Source organism: Bombus flavifrons, chromosome 5, assembly GCF_040668555.2.
Source record: "Bombus flavifrons isolate JBK064 chromosome 5, iyBomFlav1_principal, whole genome shotgun sequence".
Classification (NCBI taxonomy): Eukaryota; Metazoa; Arthropoda; class Insecta; order Hymenoptera; family Apidae; genus Bombus; species Bombus flavifrons.
This window is the reverse complement of record NC_138446.1, coordinates 1,858,685-1,876,668: the sequence shown is the minus strand read 5'-3', so window position 1 is coordinate 1,876,668 and position 17,984 is coordinate 1,858,685. Positions and strand designations below refer to the sequence as shown.

Sequence of the window (17,984 nt, the reverse complement as noted above, 5' to 3'; positions counted from 1 at the left end):
AATATTTGCTTCCTGAAAACATTAGATATATATAAATATTTTAATTAAAAAAAAAATTAAATTGCCTTAAAAACTAACAAATAAATCTGAATTAAAAGCTAAAAGATTTTTTTTTGTCTGAAAATAACATTATTTATTACAGTTGTTTATTATGCACTTTACTACGCTCGCTCCAACACGTCACATATTAATGGCGTTCCATTCTTTATGGTAAATGGACGTCACACATACGTGACGGTAATAAGTTAATATTCTACAATCACAGTATTTATATGTATATAGCATTACGTATACAAAATATATCATTTCGAATATTAACTTGACCTCTTTCTTCCATTTAGTTTACTCATTTAAAATTATCATATAGATAACATGGACATCTTCTAAAACAAGAATTCAAATTTTAACAAACAAAATTACCGTCAACACTATATTGCAAAATTTCTAATGACGAAACCAAACACTCACATTTTATGTAAGGAAATCATGTATGAAGCAATTCGCATACAAATGACGTCTCTAAATATGACAAACATATTGTTTACAAGTTTGATGAAGTATTTTTTGGATGAGAAACGCCTACAATAATAATGAATAATGTAGCAATAGCATCCATTTGCCAATATAATCATGATATGATTTACTGCATCATAGATGCAACTAAAATTCCATTAATTGAATGTGTATGAATTCATTAATTAGAAAATAAGAGGAATGTAAGAAATGATTATTTTTGATAAGTATGTAAGTATATAAAAATCGAAAATTGACTGTGAAAGATGTACTTTTAATTATATAAACACTTAAACAATCGAGAATCCTGTGATTAGATAGAGAAAAGTATGGCTTTATGTAGTGTATTATATAACACTTTATTTTTATAAATTTTTATATATTGTAAATAAAGTTTATATAAAACAGAATACAAAACAACAATAGTCATTTCTTTCTAATTTCCTCATCTCTGAATTAATTAATCTACGAATTTTGATTGTACAAATTAAATGATTCCCTATATCAGGGTTATAGATTTATAAAATACTTCTTGATTGTTAATTATCAATGGTGAGTATTTTTCCGACAAACACTTTACATAATGTTACGTATAATTACAATTACGCTTGCATAAATAAAGTTCAATTATTTCAGAAGAAATAGCTATATAATAATTAACATTTTGTTGCTTATTTGTCTCATTTTATTCTTAATAGAATATTTCTTTACAAAGAAATGATAATTCTGCAAATATCCCATCCTAAACATTTTTTTAATATGATATATTCTTCTGAAAATGTTCGTTCCTTCCTTCATTAATGTAATACACTAACAATAATGCATTAAAGTTTGCAAATAAAATATGTATTATGCATTAATAGTTCTCCCTACTTTATACATTAATGTAGAATAAATTACAATTAATTTGAATAAAAATTGCAATTCTTCATACGATAGATAGTTAGAATATAAAATTATACAAAATATAAAATATAGATATATGAAATATTAAAATAAAATATATGAAAGTATAACAAATATAAAATAAAGTCCAAAATATAGTGCGCGTGTTTTACAAAAATCGTGTGACGCGTCCATACATCATATATACATATGTATACACGAGTCTGCATACATAGATGTTGACCATATCAGAGAGTCACGTGCGTAGGTATACAAGAGGAAAAGAAAAGTGGGGGTTTGTAGGGTTTGCATAACCTGAGTGAAATCCGACTCCAACAGTCAGTAGTATTTCGACGGCGGCAAAGGTTGTCTGTTGTGTTTTGGCAAATCGTTGCGTCTTTCCCTCTTTCTTTGTCTTTTTACCTTTGTTTTACTCGCTTATAATTGTGTTCGTAACATTTGTAGGAATTTTATCATCGCGATGTGCGCACACGTTATATATTCGTTTGTGAAACACTGTGTGACTACTTTTTATAGTTAGTTCACTTGCTATGATACCCACCAGAAGAAGAGCTTGATACAGTGCACGTGACAAAACTTAGTGAGTATCAATGATCATTACACTTTATTACCGTTAACAATATCGTCACGGAAATGTTTTCCGGTCATTTGGTTTTTGATACGTGACAGACCGTATGATTGCGTCAACCTGTCTTCAAGGTGTGTTCCAAAAAGCTAACTCCGCCGATTAATCGTCCACATGTTCCGTTCGTACATTAAAGTCAAAATTCAAGTTATTTCCTACCGACTGTAAGCGGCAAATTGATTCCTGTTTATCACGTGTTGTAATTGGCGACATTTAGAGTCGCGAAACTCACTCTTAGTTAGACTCTGATCGTGAAATAAAAACCGATCCGTAATGTGTACGAACAAATCCATAGTTTATCGAACGTTAACGATAAATTCTCGAATCGATCGCTCGACTGATGTACATATTTCTCTACTGCCTATCAGTTTTCAACCTAACTGATTTGATCTTTATTAGATTGATTCTGTTCGTCACTACGAAACCATACGTGAAACCTTACAATGAAATCACATGAATCCTTTTACAATAAATTGAAAGTTCGCAGTCGATGAGTCAATGTGACAGCTGCGTGTCGATTTATCGTTGTAAAAATTTACAATTATATCATATACATACATTGTGTAAACGAGAATAATCTTAATTTACTTTTAATAAATTCTTTGTCTATGTCATATTTAAAGGGCGTATTCGCCGTTTTTACACAGTTTTTGACGAAATTGCCTCGAGATTTCGTTGAAAAATAACAACTAAAAATAATGTTACCAAAGAAATACGGCTGAATGTTTTACATTGCTCAACTTGACATAATGATTCGAAGAATAGAGATACACTAAACAAGCTAAAATCTTCTGGAACTTCGCAAGATTTCACGAATAAAAATGAAATTATCGATTTTGTGATCCATCGAACAATGCGTAACAATAATAATTTTATAAACAATTCTACTTCTATATCAAACGAATTAAACAATAATTTGGTTAGTTCAGTTAATTAAATGTCGCGACAAATAAGTGATGTAACTATGGATTTTATAATGACGAATGAGAAATAAATCAATTTTTTATGGACTTTGAACCTTACAACACATTCTCTTTTTATTTCTAGTTAAATAAGAACTGTTTTGTTAAACAATTTTCTTTACTACTCGAGGTATGATTGCAAGTAATAGTCACAAATAACTTTTTCAGCTTTTATTTTCCGGTTTTAATTGCTAGGAATTATTCCATAATACGTATGCAAACTAATTGTTGCTAGATAGACTAAATCATTGTCACATATACATATATTATGGTAGATGTATTTTGTTGATATTGGTTTAATAGAAGAGATATTAAAACAGAAATGAGAAAGAACTTCATTATCGTCTATTGTATATTATTAGGACTTCATAACCACGTTAAATGAATCACATTAAATAAAAATAAAAATAATTTCATACCAATGTACGTCTTTTATGTACATTAATTTTGTATAATTTTTCATAATTTCCCTGCTAACTTTGGAATGACGTACGTCGTGCTAAGAGAATGTGCAATTTCATGACGTGCAAATATTGCACAAGAGCGACTAGCGTTATATGCTATACAGAAAAACTTTCAAATCGAATTAACAATGTCACGCGCGCTTTATCCTCTAACCTTAAAACATGGCGATCCAAGAAAAATCATGGACAGATGGCGTTTTGGTATCCCTAGGAAATGTATATATCTTTTAATACAAAGATGTTTATAATATAATGATAATAGTAATAACACACAATACAAAAGAAATAATACATATAATTTATTCAATTATAAATAGTTAATGAAATATTTTCAAAAAAAAAGAAACTTTTCAGTTGAGAAAAAATTAATGTTACAAATAATAATAGTGAGTATAGTTTAAAATATACGCTATAATTTATTAATTAATGAACAACTGTTTGGTTAGATGTAACAATGATTGCTTGGAATTTTGATCTTCCACTGAATAATTGATATTGAATGTTTAAGTCGATCACGATAGTTATAAATCATGCAATGAAATAGAAGCCTGAGAAAAAAATATTTTGAGTGTTCGTTTGTGAAACATTACTTGTGAAGTGTTATTTGTAGAAAAAGAAATAGTGTTTTTTTATTTAGGCGCTAATTACATGCAACAATAGCAAAGTAATGAAAAAATGGATGTATAAACGATTACGAGTACAGTGGTATTTGTATCAATGGTAATAGAACAATGGCATCGGAATAATTGCATGTTTAGTTTTGTTTCTTTAAGCGGCCTTTTTTACATCTTTGTTAAGTGTGCACCAGTATATATATATATATATCTATGATTCGAACAGATCGATATGTAACTTAGCATGACTTTCACAACGCTTGATCATTATTCTGTCTAATATGAACTATATGATGAAAATCGCACATAAAAAGCAAATGAAAATAAATTTTCAGATACGTAACTAAAATCTTTTGTTTGCTGAAAACAAGCAGTGAATTGAATCCTTTTAAAGTATACTTTTTGTAGAATCATAAAACGTAAAATATTTAAACAATAATCGCTAAAAACCTTGACGAAAAATCGAACAAAGCTATACAGGGTAACCCTGAAATAACTGATCAAGCACATGCGATCGTTCTATCAACTAAAAGAATATATAGAACTTCTATCCTTAACTACATATATAATTTTCATTATTTTCTTTTCATTTTTATAGTTTTCTTTATATGATATTCTTTTATCTTGAATTATATTTTGAATTCAGTGATCAACAATCAACAGTGTTCAAGAAACATTGAACTGTGTCCAAATAATAGACGTTATACATATCCAGTTTAAATTCTATTTCAGAATACTTATTTTTAAAAAATTGCCGCTTTGCAGCCAAATACGTAGATTTCTATACAGGACACTTGAATTATTAAATATTCGCAATTTCTCTTAAAGCTTCTTCTGCTGAAATACATAAACGTAATAAAATATATCAAAACTGTAATTTACAGGATTCAAGAAAGTTATTTTTGAAACTGAAAATCATTTTAAAGACAGATATTTTTATCCAATGGAACGACATTGCAAATATTCTAGATTATTTTTGTCGTTCTCGACCTTGTGAGACCTTGAACATTGTTTCTTATGTCGTTGAACTCATGTCAAGAATTATTTGTATATAAATAATAAAAATATGTTAATTAATTAATGTATAAATGATGATAATTCAGACATCTAATTTTGAGAAAACTAAAATCGTAACAAAACAAAGTAGAGAGAAAAATGACATCTGATAAATATTTTTAGCTATGTATTGATACATTTATCTAAATACGTAATAATATCCGACATCGTAATGTTCCTTTATACCGCAAAAAATAAAAGCATTCTTAGAAACCAGCAGAATAGTATAATGTTTCAACGATACACTTCTGTCAAATAAATATAAATTACTGTGAAAGATATGACTTAAATAATTCTTAAAAAATGTTCTTTTACTTCGTGGTTGGACGTCTTTTAAGCAAAAATGTTTCCACAAATAGATTTACATTCTGTGAATCCACTTTTTCTTGGAAGTTGAAGTAAGGTAGCATTATTATCATACGTATAGTCGAGAGTTCATACATGATTTATCAGCTGAACAATAAATAAATCTCGAACTTTCATATACGATAAATTAATAAACACATAAAGAACATATTGCTTAAATTAAGTTGTAATTCTTGTATCATAAAAATGAATGGCGTCCTACGATAGTTCTTTTTTAGATACTGTAAAAATAATCCTCCCAGAAAATACAATATTCATAAAATTAAAAAAATGTATGCATTATATGTCAAATTAATTATGAGTAATGTTATAAGAGAAATGTTATATTTAATATCGTAGAGTACTTTTAATATGTATAATGCAAATACCTTTGAGAAAGGAATGATATTGATTTCTTCATTTATACCAGTACATTACTGCGCCACAAGCAATCGAACCTTAAGTTCTGTTGAAAGAATCTTTAAAAAAGAAGTTGCGCAATTATATTTTCTTAAATATTTTTTGTTAACACAATTTCTTGCAACTCATCAAGTTACGTTGGCCTTAAAAAATACACACCGCACGTGCAAAAGTGTTGGCAAGTAGAAATTCTAAGTATAAATGCTCGTATGTTTGGATCCAGATTTTCCTGGTTACGTAAAATATAAATTTTAAAAGATACCTGTGATTTTAATGACTCCATATATGATTTTTAATGTAATATATATATAACATTTTAATAATATAAACTGAAAAATATAAATATTTCATAAGAGATGTGTAGATATTAACTAGGTGTATAATTTTGTATATTAAATATGAAAATGATCGATATTATCCATATAACATAAATCAAATATTGTATTTATCAGATTAATATTATATTGATCAAAAATTCAAGATTTAATAGCTAAACAAATAGAAACGCTATCTACTGCTTGCTTGTTGCAATAGTAATATCAGAGTAAAGTGTACTTTACAATAATTCTCTTAACAATAATTAACTTCAAAGTATTGTAGTAGATAGTTTTGCCAGAATTAAGGGTATTATAAATTTTTAATCTTTTTAGAATATAGATTCTATTTATATCTAAACGAAAAATTTTTAAAACATTCGTTTTAAGAAATGTATACTTTGTCCACGAAATTTATTTATAGCTATAATTGTACGTATTTTATAATTACAAATCAAAGAAAAGAAAAGAAAAGGAACGATGTTGCATATATACTTTCTTCGCTTATCAATTGAAATTCCAAAATAACAGGTATGAAAAGAATGTAATTTTCTGATATATAAGACGTATTAGCTATTAGTCATGAAGAAATTTTGCTATTAAAAAGCAAATAGAACAATAAATTTCAAGGAGAAATTAAATTCTTTTTTAATCATAATTTCTTATTCTTATTTCACCAAGTCGCAAGTCAAATCACGAATATTTTTCATAATCGTCAGGAACATATTCTAAGTTATTTAGAACTAACGAATAGCAATTCTTAATGATTTGATAACAAATGACTCTATCTTTATACGATTCTTAAGTTTATATATTACTATATGACAACTACTACTACTAATTACTATATACACCTTTCACGTTTCAATAGTCAAACTCGAAGCCGAACCAGGTCTGACATTGCATGATTATTACATATTCTAATATGGTGCAGTGTTACATCTGTTTCTAGGGTGTAATCCAAGATGTATTCCAAGAAACATATGATTTAGCAAAAATATGTTCTATTAACACGTTTTTAAAAACATTAAAACATAGCGTGATATCTTTAATAGACAGATATGTTCATATTACTGCTCTTATATTTATATTGCAATGTAAATTGTCACATTTTTATTATTTTAAATAAAATAATTAGAAGAACTAAATATTGTATAGACAAAAATGGCAATTAAAAACATTTAATTCAAATATTTAAAAAAATCAGAAGAATATTCTAATGTTTGAGACACATATTGGAAACCAAATAGAAACGCTAATGATTGTACTTGATTCATATACATATAGCTACCAGTTGTAATTAATTGGATGTTCTTATTATATACAGTTGCGAAAAGATAAGTAGTTATAGTATTGGCACATCATTTTGCATTGAGTAGTTTCCTCTGTTAATGCGTCGCTACTCTTATTCTAGTTCCCCTATGGTCGATTTTTTTAACGAGTGTTTTCCTGTTGTCGCTACTACCCTTCTTCCAATCGAATGTGTTAAAATTTTTGTCATATGTATATCTGCTCATGAGAAGACAAAAGGAAATAAAAGAATGAAAAGAGATATATACTTCTTATTATATCAAATAGAAAAGACAGTAGAACCTTAAATGCTGCTGTATGATTTTCATCTATCCTTACACATATATCGATACCCCCAGCTATGGTAACGAAATTATGTAGCGCGTTTTATAGGTATTGTCCTCAATAGTATGTATGTCGTTCAAAATTGATGTATGCAAATTATTGCATTTAGCGATGGAAATGTAACGTTCTGATAGAAAGTCTTTGAAAGTTAAACATTGATTTATTGCATACCGTGTATGGCAATAACGGAAGTTCTTAAGTGAATGTGAAAGAAGCGTTGAAAATTTTGCGAGTAATGGAGACGAACTGGTACGACATCGAAACTCAAATGTTATTTTTTTATACAACGATCCGTATCGAAATAGTTTATTAAAAAGTTCCTATTTTCGGAATATTGCACAAAAGTATACATAGAAGAAAAATAATATAAGAAATTACTTTTACTCGATAAATATATCGTTTATTGTATTCGCCACAGTATGGCGGACAGGAAGTAACTACTCGAAATTTTGCGAAAGATCAGTTAAGTAAGAATATCTGAATATTTGTATCGTATAAAATATTTTTGACTTACTAAGAAGTACAGTTAGTAATATTACTACTAATGCATATGTATTTTTGAATAAAATTGGTATATAATAGATTTCTCGAAGTACAATAAATTTAATCAGTTTGAATTGGAGGTTCTACTGAGCCATCGTTGTCGTCACTTCCATGTTCACGGCGTTGCCAAATGGACCATTACTTCATTCGTGCAAGAAAAACTACTGCGGTGTAAGGTGTAGTGCTGCACTCGTGTAAGTCGTTTCGTGTCAGTTAAGATAGTTGTGCTGTACTGTGAAGAGACGAATTATGACAAATTCGTTAAAAAATATGGAGCGACTGCCTTGGGCATTCGTCAAATAACACGCATTCTTGTACGAGGTGAATACCAGGCTGCCAATCAAACTTTACGTGTAAAACAGACCGAACTTTTTCGATATAATAGGTAAACTGACAATTTTCAGAAATGATGCCGTTTAATATTCAAAATCAATTCGAAACAGAGATTATCTTCACATTTTTCTCACTAACCAAATTCTTTTCTATTTTTTCCTCGTTTCCGACATGTTGTTTGAAAGCTGTTTTCAAACTTTCTTACATCAGTGTATTTCCATATAAGTAGTTTTCCCATTAAAATTACGAAAATATCTGTATGATCGTGATTTGACAACAACTTAGAAGGTTTGCTTTGTTCATTATACGAAACTCACATATGACATGACACAGAAATTATTTCACATTTGCTAATATTTATATACTATTGACACATGTGTTCTCCAGATTCAATATTGCATTTATTATTGAATAATCTGGAAATTGTTCCCTTCATTACTGAAAAAGAATGCTGGATGTTTCGCTTTTGTTTCATGTATTGGTGTACTGGTGCAGTTTTTATACTATTTTTTATCGTATTGTACCGTACTATGCTATATTTTACTAGCGCAAAATGTATTCGTGTATTTATGATGTTGCAATGATCTACTATTGTTATGCATTAATACAAAGGGAATTATCTTGCAAACAATTTCGTAAAATATCAGAAATCTACAACTGCTTTAAAAATATGCAAAATGTAAAATTATTTTTTATTTTTGTTCCCAAACTATATTTTATAAAACTTATTTTATATAAAATTACGTTATTTATGAAAACATTTCTACATTAAAAAGGAATTCTAGATATATGGTAGTCAAATTATTCTTAATAATTAATCACAAAATGTTATATTATTTTAAATTTATTTCTTTAAGCTCTCTTCTTTTCTCTGCTTTCACTTTTAAAGGTTGTTCACCATTGAATAACATAGTGTTTTATCTTATATATTATAATTTGTTTTAATATTATCATGTTTAAATCTTCCCAGTAAACATAACATTAATAACATTTTAATAAAATCTATAAATTCTAAATAAATAAATAAAATGATTTAAACATATTAAAAATATGTATATTTGTGAAACAAATAATATACGTATGTACATACAATGCACACATGAAATATACATATATTAAAGATCTGAAAACTTTGTTTTAAAAAATGTATAAAAATCTAATATTTTTCATATTTGGAATTTAATTTAACAATTGTATACATAATCATTTGAGTGTTCTCTTAAAATTTTGATAATGCTTACTAAATTCCAAAAATTCTTTACATTGATCAAAAAGTGATAAAACTATATTAAGTAATATCCTATGTATTAAATATAAAGAATAATTCTTAATATATTATTTTCGATAATAATATATATTATAAAAGGAATTTACAGAAATCGATTTTCATAAAAATTGTATCTATCTAATAATTATCTCATTTGATTGCTATTCTATAATCTTCCTTACAATAAGACCCTTATTACAGAAAATTAGCTGATGTGAATTGAACACACCTTGAAACACAAAGAATTGAAAGAGAAAAACAGTGAGAAAAAGAAAACATAGTAATATGCAGCGGGTATGGTTTATAGAGAACAAAGAGGGGGTGCAATACAAGCAGCAAGAGGTACCACGTGAGACTAACTTCATCGAGGTGGCGACTGAACATACATCAGACATGAGGGGATCTAAAAGGGACTGGATTTTTAGAGTCCAGGTAATTAGTACTGATATTAGTATTGTTACTCATTAAACCAATAATTTTAGAATAACTTCCTTCACTTCTTTTTAATTTTAATCAGGTACATAAATTAGAAAAGAGTGAAGTCTTATATGTAGTTGGTAATTTGCCTGAACTGGGTGCTTGGAATCACAACCAGGCAATTCAGTTGTCACAAGAACATGGCAGTCGGGATTCTCCAACAATTTTTGATAACAACAGTAGTGGAGAGTTTTATAGTGATGATATACATGACAATGCTGGAGATAACTCATTTGGTGATGTAGATGATGAGTAAGTAAAGATTCGTGATGATTTATACTACTTTATTTTTCGTGTACTTTACTTAAAATATAATAAATGAAATTTGTAAATTTCAGAGGTGGACAGATATTTTCGCAAAAGGTTGCACTTCCCATCGATGCTGATGTAGAGTTCCGATATTTTGTTGCAGTTATCTGTCAATCTAACGGTACTAAAAATTCGGCCAAAACTCTTATCATTCGTAGATGGGAAACTCATATGACACCACGCTTTATCAAAAAGAACAGTATGTAATCAAGTATATTTTATATAGATTAATTAATTAAAAAATTATATTTTTATTATAAGTTGCAACATTAAGTAAAAGAATTTGTTACAGCATCTAGCAATTTTACTAGTGACACATTGCCAGATCCGGATAAGTTCGGTTATTACAACGGCTACTGTAAAATTGAACGGGGCTGGTTGACCGATGAAACTGTGATACAATTTAAGCTTTTTAATAATCCAATTAAATTATGGAAGAATAGACTACAAAATAGGAAAGTACACATTAAGGTGTGTTTTAAAATTACATATTTGTACATTAATATTTAAAAATTGAGAATTAGAACACATCTTTTTTAATTTAGATGACACCTGTAAATCTAGTTAGGCACAATTCCTTAGAATTGCCACAATTTGGTGGCGATTGTGTAGATGATAGTCTTTCTATGGATACACAAGATGTTGTTGATCAACCTGCCTTTAGTATTACAGAAATTGCGGTATGTATAATTCTACTACGTTTTTTTTTTATAGAAATCAATGATTATCATATTTATTTTTATAATAATATATTCTTGTTATAATTTTAGGCAATGAATGATGAAGAAGCTCGTTTCAAGATACAGGAGCAATTTGGTCGAGCTTATAATGAAGACGAATTTGTTATCTTCAATGTCGCGGTTCGATATCCTGAAACTATCGTAAGTAATCATATGAAGTGCCTCATCAAGAAATCATAGTAAATACACAACTGAATGAATAACCATTGGTTGGTATTTATTGCTTGCATTACTTATAATTTGTATGACATTGTATTATGTACGTAGGATAGATCTCCAATATTTATTTCAAACCAGCCTATTCGTCGTAGATAGGTCTACAGATGGAGACATCGAAGGCATTGTCTTCAGTAATATATAAGCTAACTGTAAAAACACACAAACGATCAGAGAACAAAATATGTCTTCTTTTGATTTGACATCTTAACTTTAATGACAAAAGTACATCTTTATTAAGTGGCAGATAAATAATGAATAAGAAAGATTAATAAAAATTGTAGATGTGGCAGAGCAATAAATTATGAACTAGTGGTAATTCATATAAAAAATTAGACACACTAAAGATACGCATTGACCATACCATGTGAGTTTTCAGTAGACCACGAGTAGGCCGGCCACGTCTTCTCTCGCGACTTGTTCAAATTACTTGGTAAAAGATAATTAAACTTGTTCAGCAGCTATTGCCCTCCTTGGAAACCAGGAGCGATGTCACGCGCACTGGCCTGGAACGAAGACAACCGTCAGCTTTGTACAAAGCAAGACCTCTGGTGCAAATGATGATGCTAACATGCAATCTGATGTATCGATGCTAAAGCATCGTCTACCACTTTACATCTGTGTCACATGACATCACACAGAGATATGATGGTTTTGATTGTCGTTCGCCCTACCGCACCTATCCTTAGGCTAATCTCTCGTAAATCGCAAAATTTTCTAAAGCGCATTGCATTATCATACTCTAAAATATCGGACTTTGACAATATTTATCATGTAAATTATGCATTCTATTCATTGTATACAATCGGTTTACGTGAGTTGTAGCCATCCTAAACAACCCCAAGAATTTAGAGATGTCAACTCAACGCTGTCACACCTCATATCCATCTGTGTGCGTCGAAAATGGTGAGGCTCCCATCACTCCTATATCCTTTTAGTGTACTACTAATATTTTCTAGCTCTGACCAACTCTACTGTACCGTACGTGACACCGCTGCGCGGCCAATACCAGACTAAGCTGTCAGAATCTTCTGAATCTGAATTACAAACCTTGCAGACTTGATATCGAAATTTAATAATGAATGATCGGCAGGTGTTGCGGGATACGCGTCATCAGGCAGATTATGTAGGAAATAAATTATCGCCCTTTGTTTTATCATTCACTAGTAATTTGTTGCTTTTGCCTACAAATTATTTGAATCTGCCAAAGACTTAACAGAATTTTGTGGAAAAGCAAAAGATGTACACATGTCTTTAATGATATAGTTTAATTCCTACGATTTTTAGTGGTCAAGGATCTTTAATAATTTGCCATAAAATTTTACCACATTTCATTAGAATCTCTAATTTACTTGTTTCTCAGATTAGAGATACATATTCACAAAAAAGTTTTTTCATATTTCCTTGATCATTGGAGTTAATTAATGTTGAGGCAAGCTCTATAATGGATGAGCAAAAAATATTGATGCAAGCATTTGGTGTTGTTATAAATAGTAGTATTTTTCCATGTATATTAAGTAAGTTGTTTTTCCAGGCATACTTAGTGGACTACTACGTGTACAGCTCAAGATGTTTTCCAGGAGAACCACCAAGTCATATCGGTTTCAGCTACATCTTGCCTAGCACATTACAGTCCAGTGTTGGGCTTCTAACAGTACCAATTACAAGCACAAAACATAGACCAATTGGTATAGTATTGTCTTTTTTATCTTTTAGTATTGAATATTATTGATGATAATGCTATATATATATTTTTTTTAGGGCAACTTACAGTGGAATATGTTGTGATAAAGTCAATTCCAGATTATCCATGGGATATGAATATTTCATATGCAAAACATTGGGAACAAAGGTGGTCTGGCTTGGATGTAGGACACAGAGGATTGGGTACATCCTTTCAAACAAAGAAGTACGTTAATATCTTTAAAGTTATTAAAGAGATAACATTTTTTAGAAATTATTTAGATGAGCTGAAATTTATATATTACAATTTATTTATAGCTGTGCTAATGTACGTGAAAATACAATAGCTTCTTTAAAGACTGCATCATACCATGGAGCTGATATGGTTGAATTTGACGTCCAACTGTCTAAAGACCATATACCGGTTATTTACCATGATTTCTATGTATCTATTTCATTAAAACGCAAGAAACAAATAGAAGCTATGGATATGTTGGAAATACCTGTTAAGGACCTTACATTGGAGCAGTTACATCTGTTGAAGGTAATTTTTATGAATATGTAACTACTTTGATTCTATATATATTTCAACTTAAATAATTTATGCTATTTTCACTGACATCATATACGTATTTTCACTTTTACAGTTATTTACAGATTTTAATATTTTCAAAGTATATTTAATGGATTTTATTTTTTTATTTTATTATAAACCATACACAATTCAACAACATTAAGAACTTTTTAAAAACCTTATTTACACTTAATTTGTTAACAACTAATACACGAATAATATAAACTAAATAATTAACATTGTGTGTACAAAAATAAGTAAGAATATTATAGCATTAACTTCATTAACTATTAAGGAATGTTAATAATAAGTCACTATATATTTTTAATTACATAATCAATTAGAAAGTTAATAAGGTGCATTTAATATAATTTCTCATCTACCATTAATCACATAGAATGCGGCTTGTTAAAACTGCTACGCGTATTAATAACTTGCTTTTTATGTCCTTTTTTGTATTAAAGGAGAAATCAGTTACTTCAGGGATTGTATCGTATGTAGATACACAGACATGCAATCATGAATTTATAGGTGTAACATACCTATTCGTACTTTTCTCTTTTTAATATTCAACAGGATTTTTATTACCCGTGGTGGGACTCGTTGGGTAAGGTGCTGTATTTCGTTGATAAAGCTGAGCAGGGGGTTAACCAACTGGTGAGCTTTCATACCGCTTGCGCCGCCTAACTCGTCGCCAAAATATATAACAAATTAGTTATTTTAAAAAACTCGATGCATGCCTGTTTAAAATTTATTCTAAAACCAACTAAGATTAATTTTTAATACCACATCATTGTACCACAATATCGTACATTTTATGCTTAGATTAAAAGCTTAATCTTGATACTGTAAGATATCAAAGTATGTAAATTTAATGGAAAAATATTTTTTACTTATTATGTAATATCACCAAATGATCTTTTTGCAGAAATGCTTTAAAGATCTTAAAGATCATTTTTTAATAATCTTTCACCAGTTTCATTCCCCTCTGACTGTGCGTATTTGCCTCCGCACGGGGGCGCGAACTTGTTCATCGAAAATATGTATAAAAAATCACATTATCACAGCATGTAGATAATATCATGCCTTCCATGATATTATATATTTAATATATTCACATGACTCCAGAGTGTTTGCTTTTATTTGGCTTCAAAAAAGTCTCTTACGTCAAACATTGTACTACTTTTACCAATTTTTTATGATCTAACAGCGTTACGTTGACGAAGTGCTTTATTTTATAAATCCTTTACAAAATAAAATTTTCTTACAGGTTTATCATGTGGCTGAAGGTCGAGAAAAGAATCCAAAATTTTTTGATGAGGATTTAGAAGATCATCAGCCTTTTCCGACGCTTCAGACCGTATTACAAGAATTAGAACAACATGTCGGATGTAATATTGAAATTAAATGGACTATGCAATTGAAGGTAAAAGTAATAAATTTACTTTTTTATCTATTTAGTATTTTTATTATTTTATTTTTATTATTTTACACAGGATGGCACGTTCGAGCTTAACCATCCTTTCGATCTCAATCTATATTTGGATATTATATTGAAAGTTGTACTAGAATATGGAGGAGATAGGAAAATCGTTTTCTCATCATTTAATCCAGATATCTGTGCTATGATCCGCCTTAAGCAAAATAAGTATCCAGTAGTATTTTTAACACAAGGCATTACCTCAAAATATCCTACTTATCATGATCCAAGATGTCAAACTGTACCAATGGCTGTTAGACACGCATTAGCAGCTGATATCTTAGGAATTAATGTCCATACCGAAGATATTCTTAGGGATCCGTCACAAGTTAAATTTGTAAAAGATGCTGGTTTAATCATTTTTTGCTGGGGAGATGACAATAATGATAAAGATACAATTCGACATTTAAAGAAACTTGGTTTGCATGCTGTAATTTATGACAAGTGAGTAATCTTCAAGCACGTGAATTATTTACTTATAAACAAAGATATGCTATAATTATTTAATATTATCTGTAGAATTGATGAATATAACGCAAAGGAAGTCAAAGAAAGCATATTTTTGGTTGATGCAAGAGAAAATCAAAAGGCACTAATTGCTTTGGCACAGTGTAATCAAAGTTGTGCACCGCAACCTCAAATTACTAATTCTTTGAATACAGAGAAGGTTAGTAGTAGTACTAATATTTATATTCTTACAAATATAGGAAAAAACGAACAGCACAATTTAATTTATTTTAGGAATACTACATGGAAATCGACAAATCGCGAAATATGATTACAACCACGTCAACTACATCCTCACTCGCATCTTTTGGTAAGAACAATCTTGGTGATAATATATATCCCATGTCAACCATTAAATTACCAAGTACATGTGACCATCAGGAGAGCAATGAGATCAGTGAAATGACAAAAGATTTCAGCGTTTGCGCAAAATCCTTCGGCCACTCGGTAAAAGCTAAAAGTATCTCAGATTTAGTATGTGGCCAAACGACAGCGTTACCAGAAATTTGCGGAGAGGATGAGTCTGCGAAAGACTGTCTTTGATGTTTCTCCTTTAGGAAGCCATTCATGTCGTGGTTTGGCACAGAAGACACTACCTAAAAAAAGATTTACCACAAAAGGAAGGACGAAGTCGAAGAAAATTTTTTGTAACTTATAATTTACTATAATACTTACACTAAAGGGGTTAAACAGTTCTGGTTTTCCCAACAGTCCTAGATCCGCAAAAGTGGATCACCTTAACGGCCATTACACAGAATATATTCATATAATGCACAAGAAAGACGACCGATTGTATTTTTCACGTCACTTTATCATTCCTACAATCGATCGACTTAATTGTCCATTTCATATTATGTCTTACTTTATACAATGGCCTTTTTTTTAATGTTAATAGAGTCCAATGGCTGTAGGAAAAGATATCAACTTTTGTTATTCTGTCTATGGCAGATGAATACAGGAGTTGCAAGTTTTTAGTACAAATATTCTCAATATTTCATTTAGTTCATAGAAAGAAGTCACCCCTCTTATATATATTCCTTCCTTTGTTAATTAAACATTAATAAAAAAGAAATGCAAATTGACGGAAACACTGACAAATGAATGATGTCACGAATGTATACTTTTTTGTAATAAGTTATCAAAAACATTTTTTAAAAGAACGATGCGATTTGTTTTTAACAGCTTTGAACATAGACAAAGGCTGCCAATAACTAATTTTCATAAATATACATATTTCAGATTCACTTATTTATGTTTCAAAGTATTTTACAATATGAATTAAGAGAAAAAACAAAGCAAAAATTCCTTTATTAAATTAAAAATAAAAGAAATAATTGTATGCGAATATAAAATCAGTATAATTGTAGAAAAGAAAAAAAACGCTTTTTTCCATATTAAATAATAATATGGTTATTGTTACAAATATTTATTTGATTTCCTTTGACAAATAAGTACAATTGTAAAATTTAATAAGATCATTCATTCGCTTTATAGATAACATTTCTTTTGTCCAGACTTTTATGCCTGATCAATCTTAATCTTATCCGATAACCTCATCAGTGACAAAATGAGTAGCACGCGAATATCTTTTCAAAGTTTTTGAACAGAGAAGATAATTTATACCGTTATACCGCATTGGTAGTACGCTATACAACTAAAGAGAGTGATTGTATCAATCGTTATGATTCTAACAATATACAGAATATCTGTTGATGGTTTAGAGAAGTATACCACAAATATGTTATGGGATCACGTATGTAAATGCACGTGTACAGTGCGTCAAGGGGGTTGGTTACTGATCTTTTCTATTGTCATAGAGGCTATGCATTATAATAAACCAGTTAATAAACATACATAAATCGGGATTCGACAAGTTTATAATTGAAATACATTTGTAGAATTTTGCAAATTCTGACACACGTAGGTATTAATGCATTACAATCTTCAAGTGTATAATACTGATAAACATCATATATATTTCAGATTTCTAATCTTGTGTCT

The 17,984-nt window shown here is 29.4% G+C and overlaps 1 protein-coding gene across 8 annotated transcripts; it reads left to right on the top strand.

Moving 5' to 3' along the window:
* Positions 1-1,730: 1,730 nt before the first annotated feature.
* Positions 1,731-17,864, top strand: LOC138180235 (glycerophosphocholine phosphodiesterase GPCPD1). 8 transcript variants are annotated; one of them, XM_069113892.1, is made up of 16 exons: positions 8,528-8,782; positions 10,199-10,429; positions 10,515-10,726; positions 10,813-10,982; positions 11,076-11,254; positions 11,329-11,463; positions 11,554-11,664; positions 13,274-13,427; positions 13,501-13,648; positions 13,741-13,966; positions 14,573-14,653; positions 15,267-15,422; positions 15,493-15,920; positions 15,996-16,143; positions 16,218-16,293; positions 16,396-17,864. In XM_069113892.1, the coding sequence occupies exons 2-16, from the start codon at positions 10,283-10,285 to the stop codon at positions 16,524-16,526; spliced, it is 2,502 nt and encodes an 833-aa protein (XP_068969993.1). In that variant the 5' UTR covers positions 8,528-8,782; positions 10,199-10,282; the 3' UTR covers positions 16,527-17,864. The 8 variants fall into 8 exon arrangements, with proteins under 8 accessions (XP_068969995.1, XP_068969993.1, XP_068969997.1 ...); XM_069113896.1 differs by having other exon boundaries at positions 8,529-8,782; positions 16,365-16,504; XM_069113894.1 differs by lacking the exon at positions 8,528-8,782 and adding an exon at positions 1,731-1,999 and having other exon boundaries at positions 10,305-10,429; positions 16,218-17,864.
* Positions 17,865-17,984: the final 120 nt, after the last annotated feature.

Excerpts from the sequence above, each read along its gene's own strand:
- LOC138180235 (XM_069113890.1), top strand. The coding sequence starts at position 10,283 with ATGCAGCGGGTATGGTTTATAGAGAACAAAGAGGGGGTGCAATACAAG. Across the intron at positions 10,430-10,514 it reads ACTGGATTTTTAGAGTCCAG|GTACATAAATTAGAAAAGAG; the intron begins GTAATTAGTACT and ends AATTTTAATCAG. Across the intron at positions 11,665-13,273 it reads TTCGATATCCTGAAACTATC|GCATACTTAGTGGACTACTA; the intron begins GTAAGTAATCAT and ends TTGTTTTTCCAG.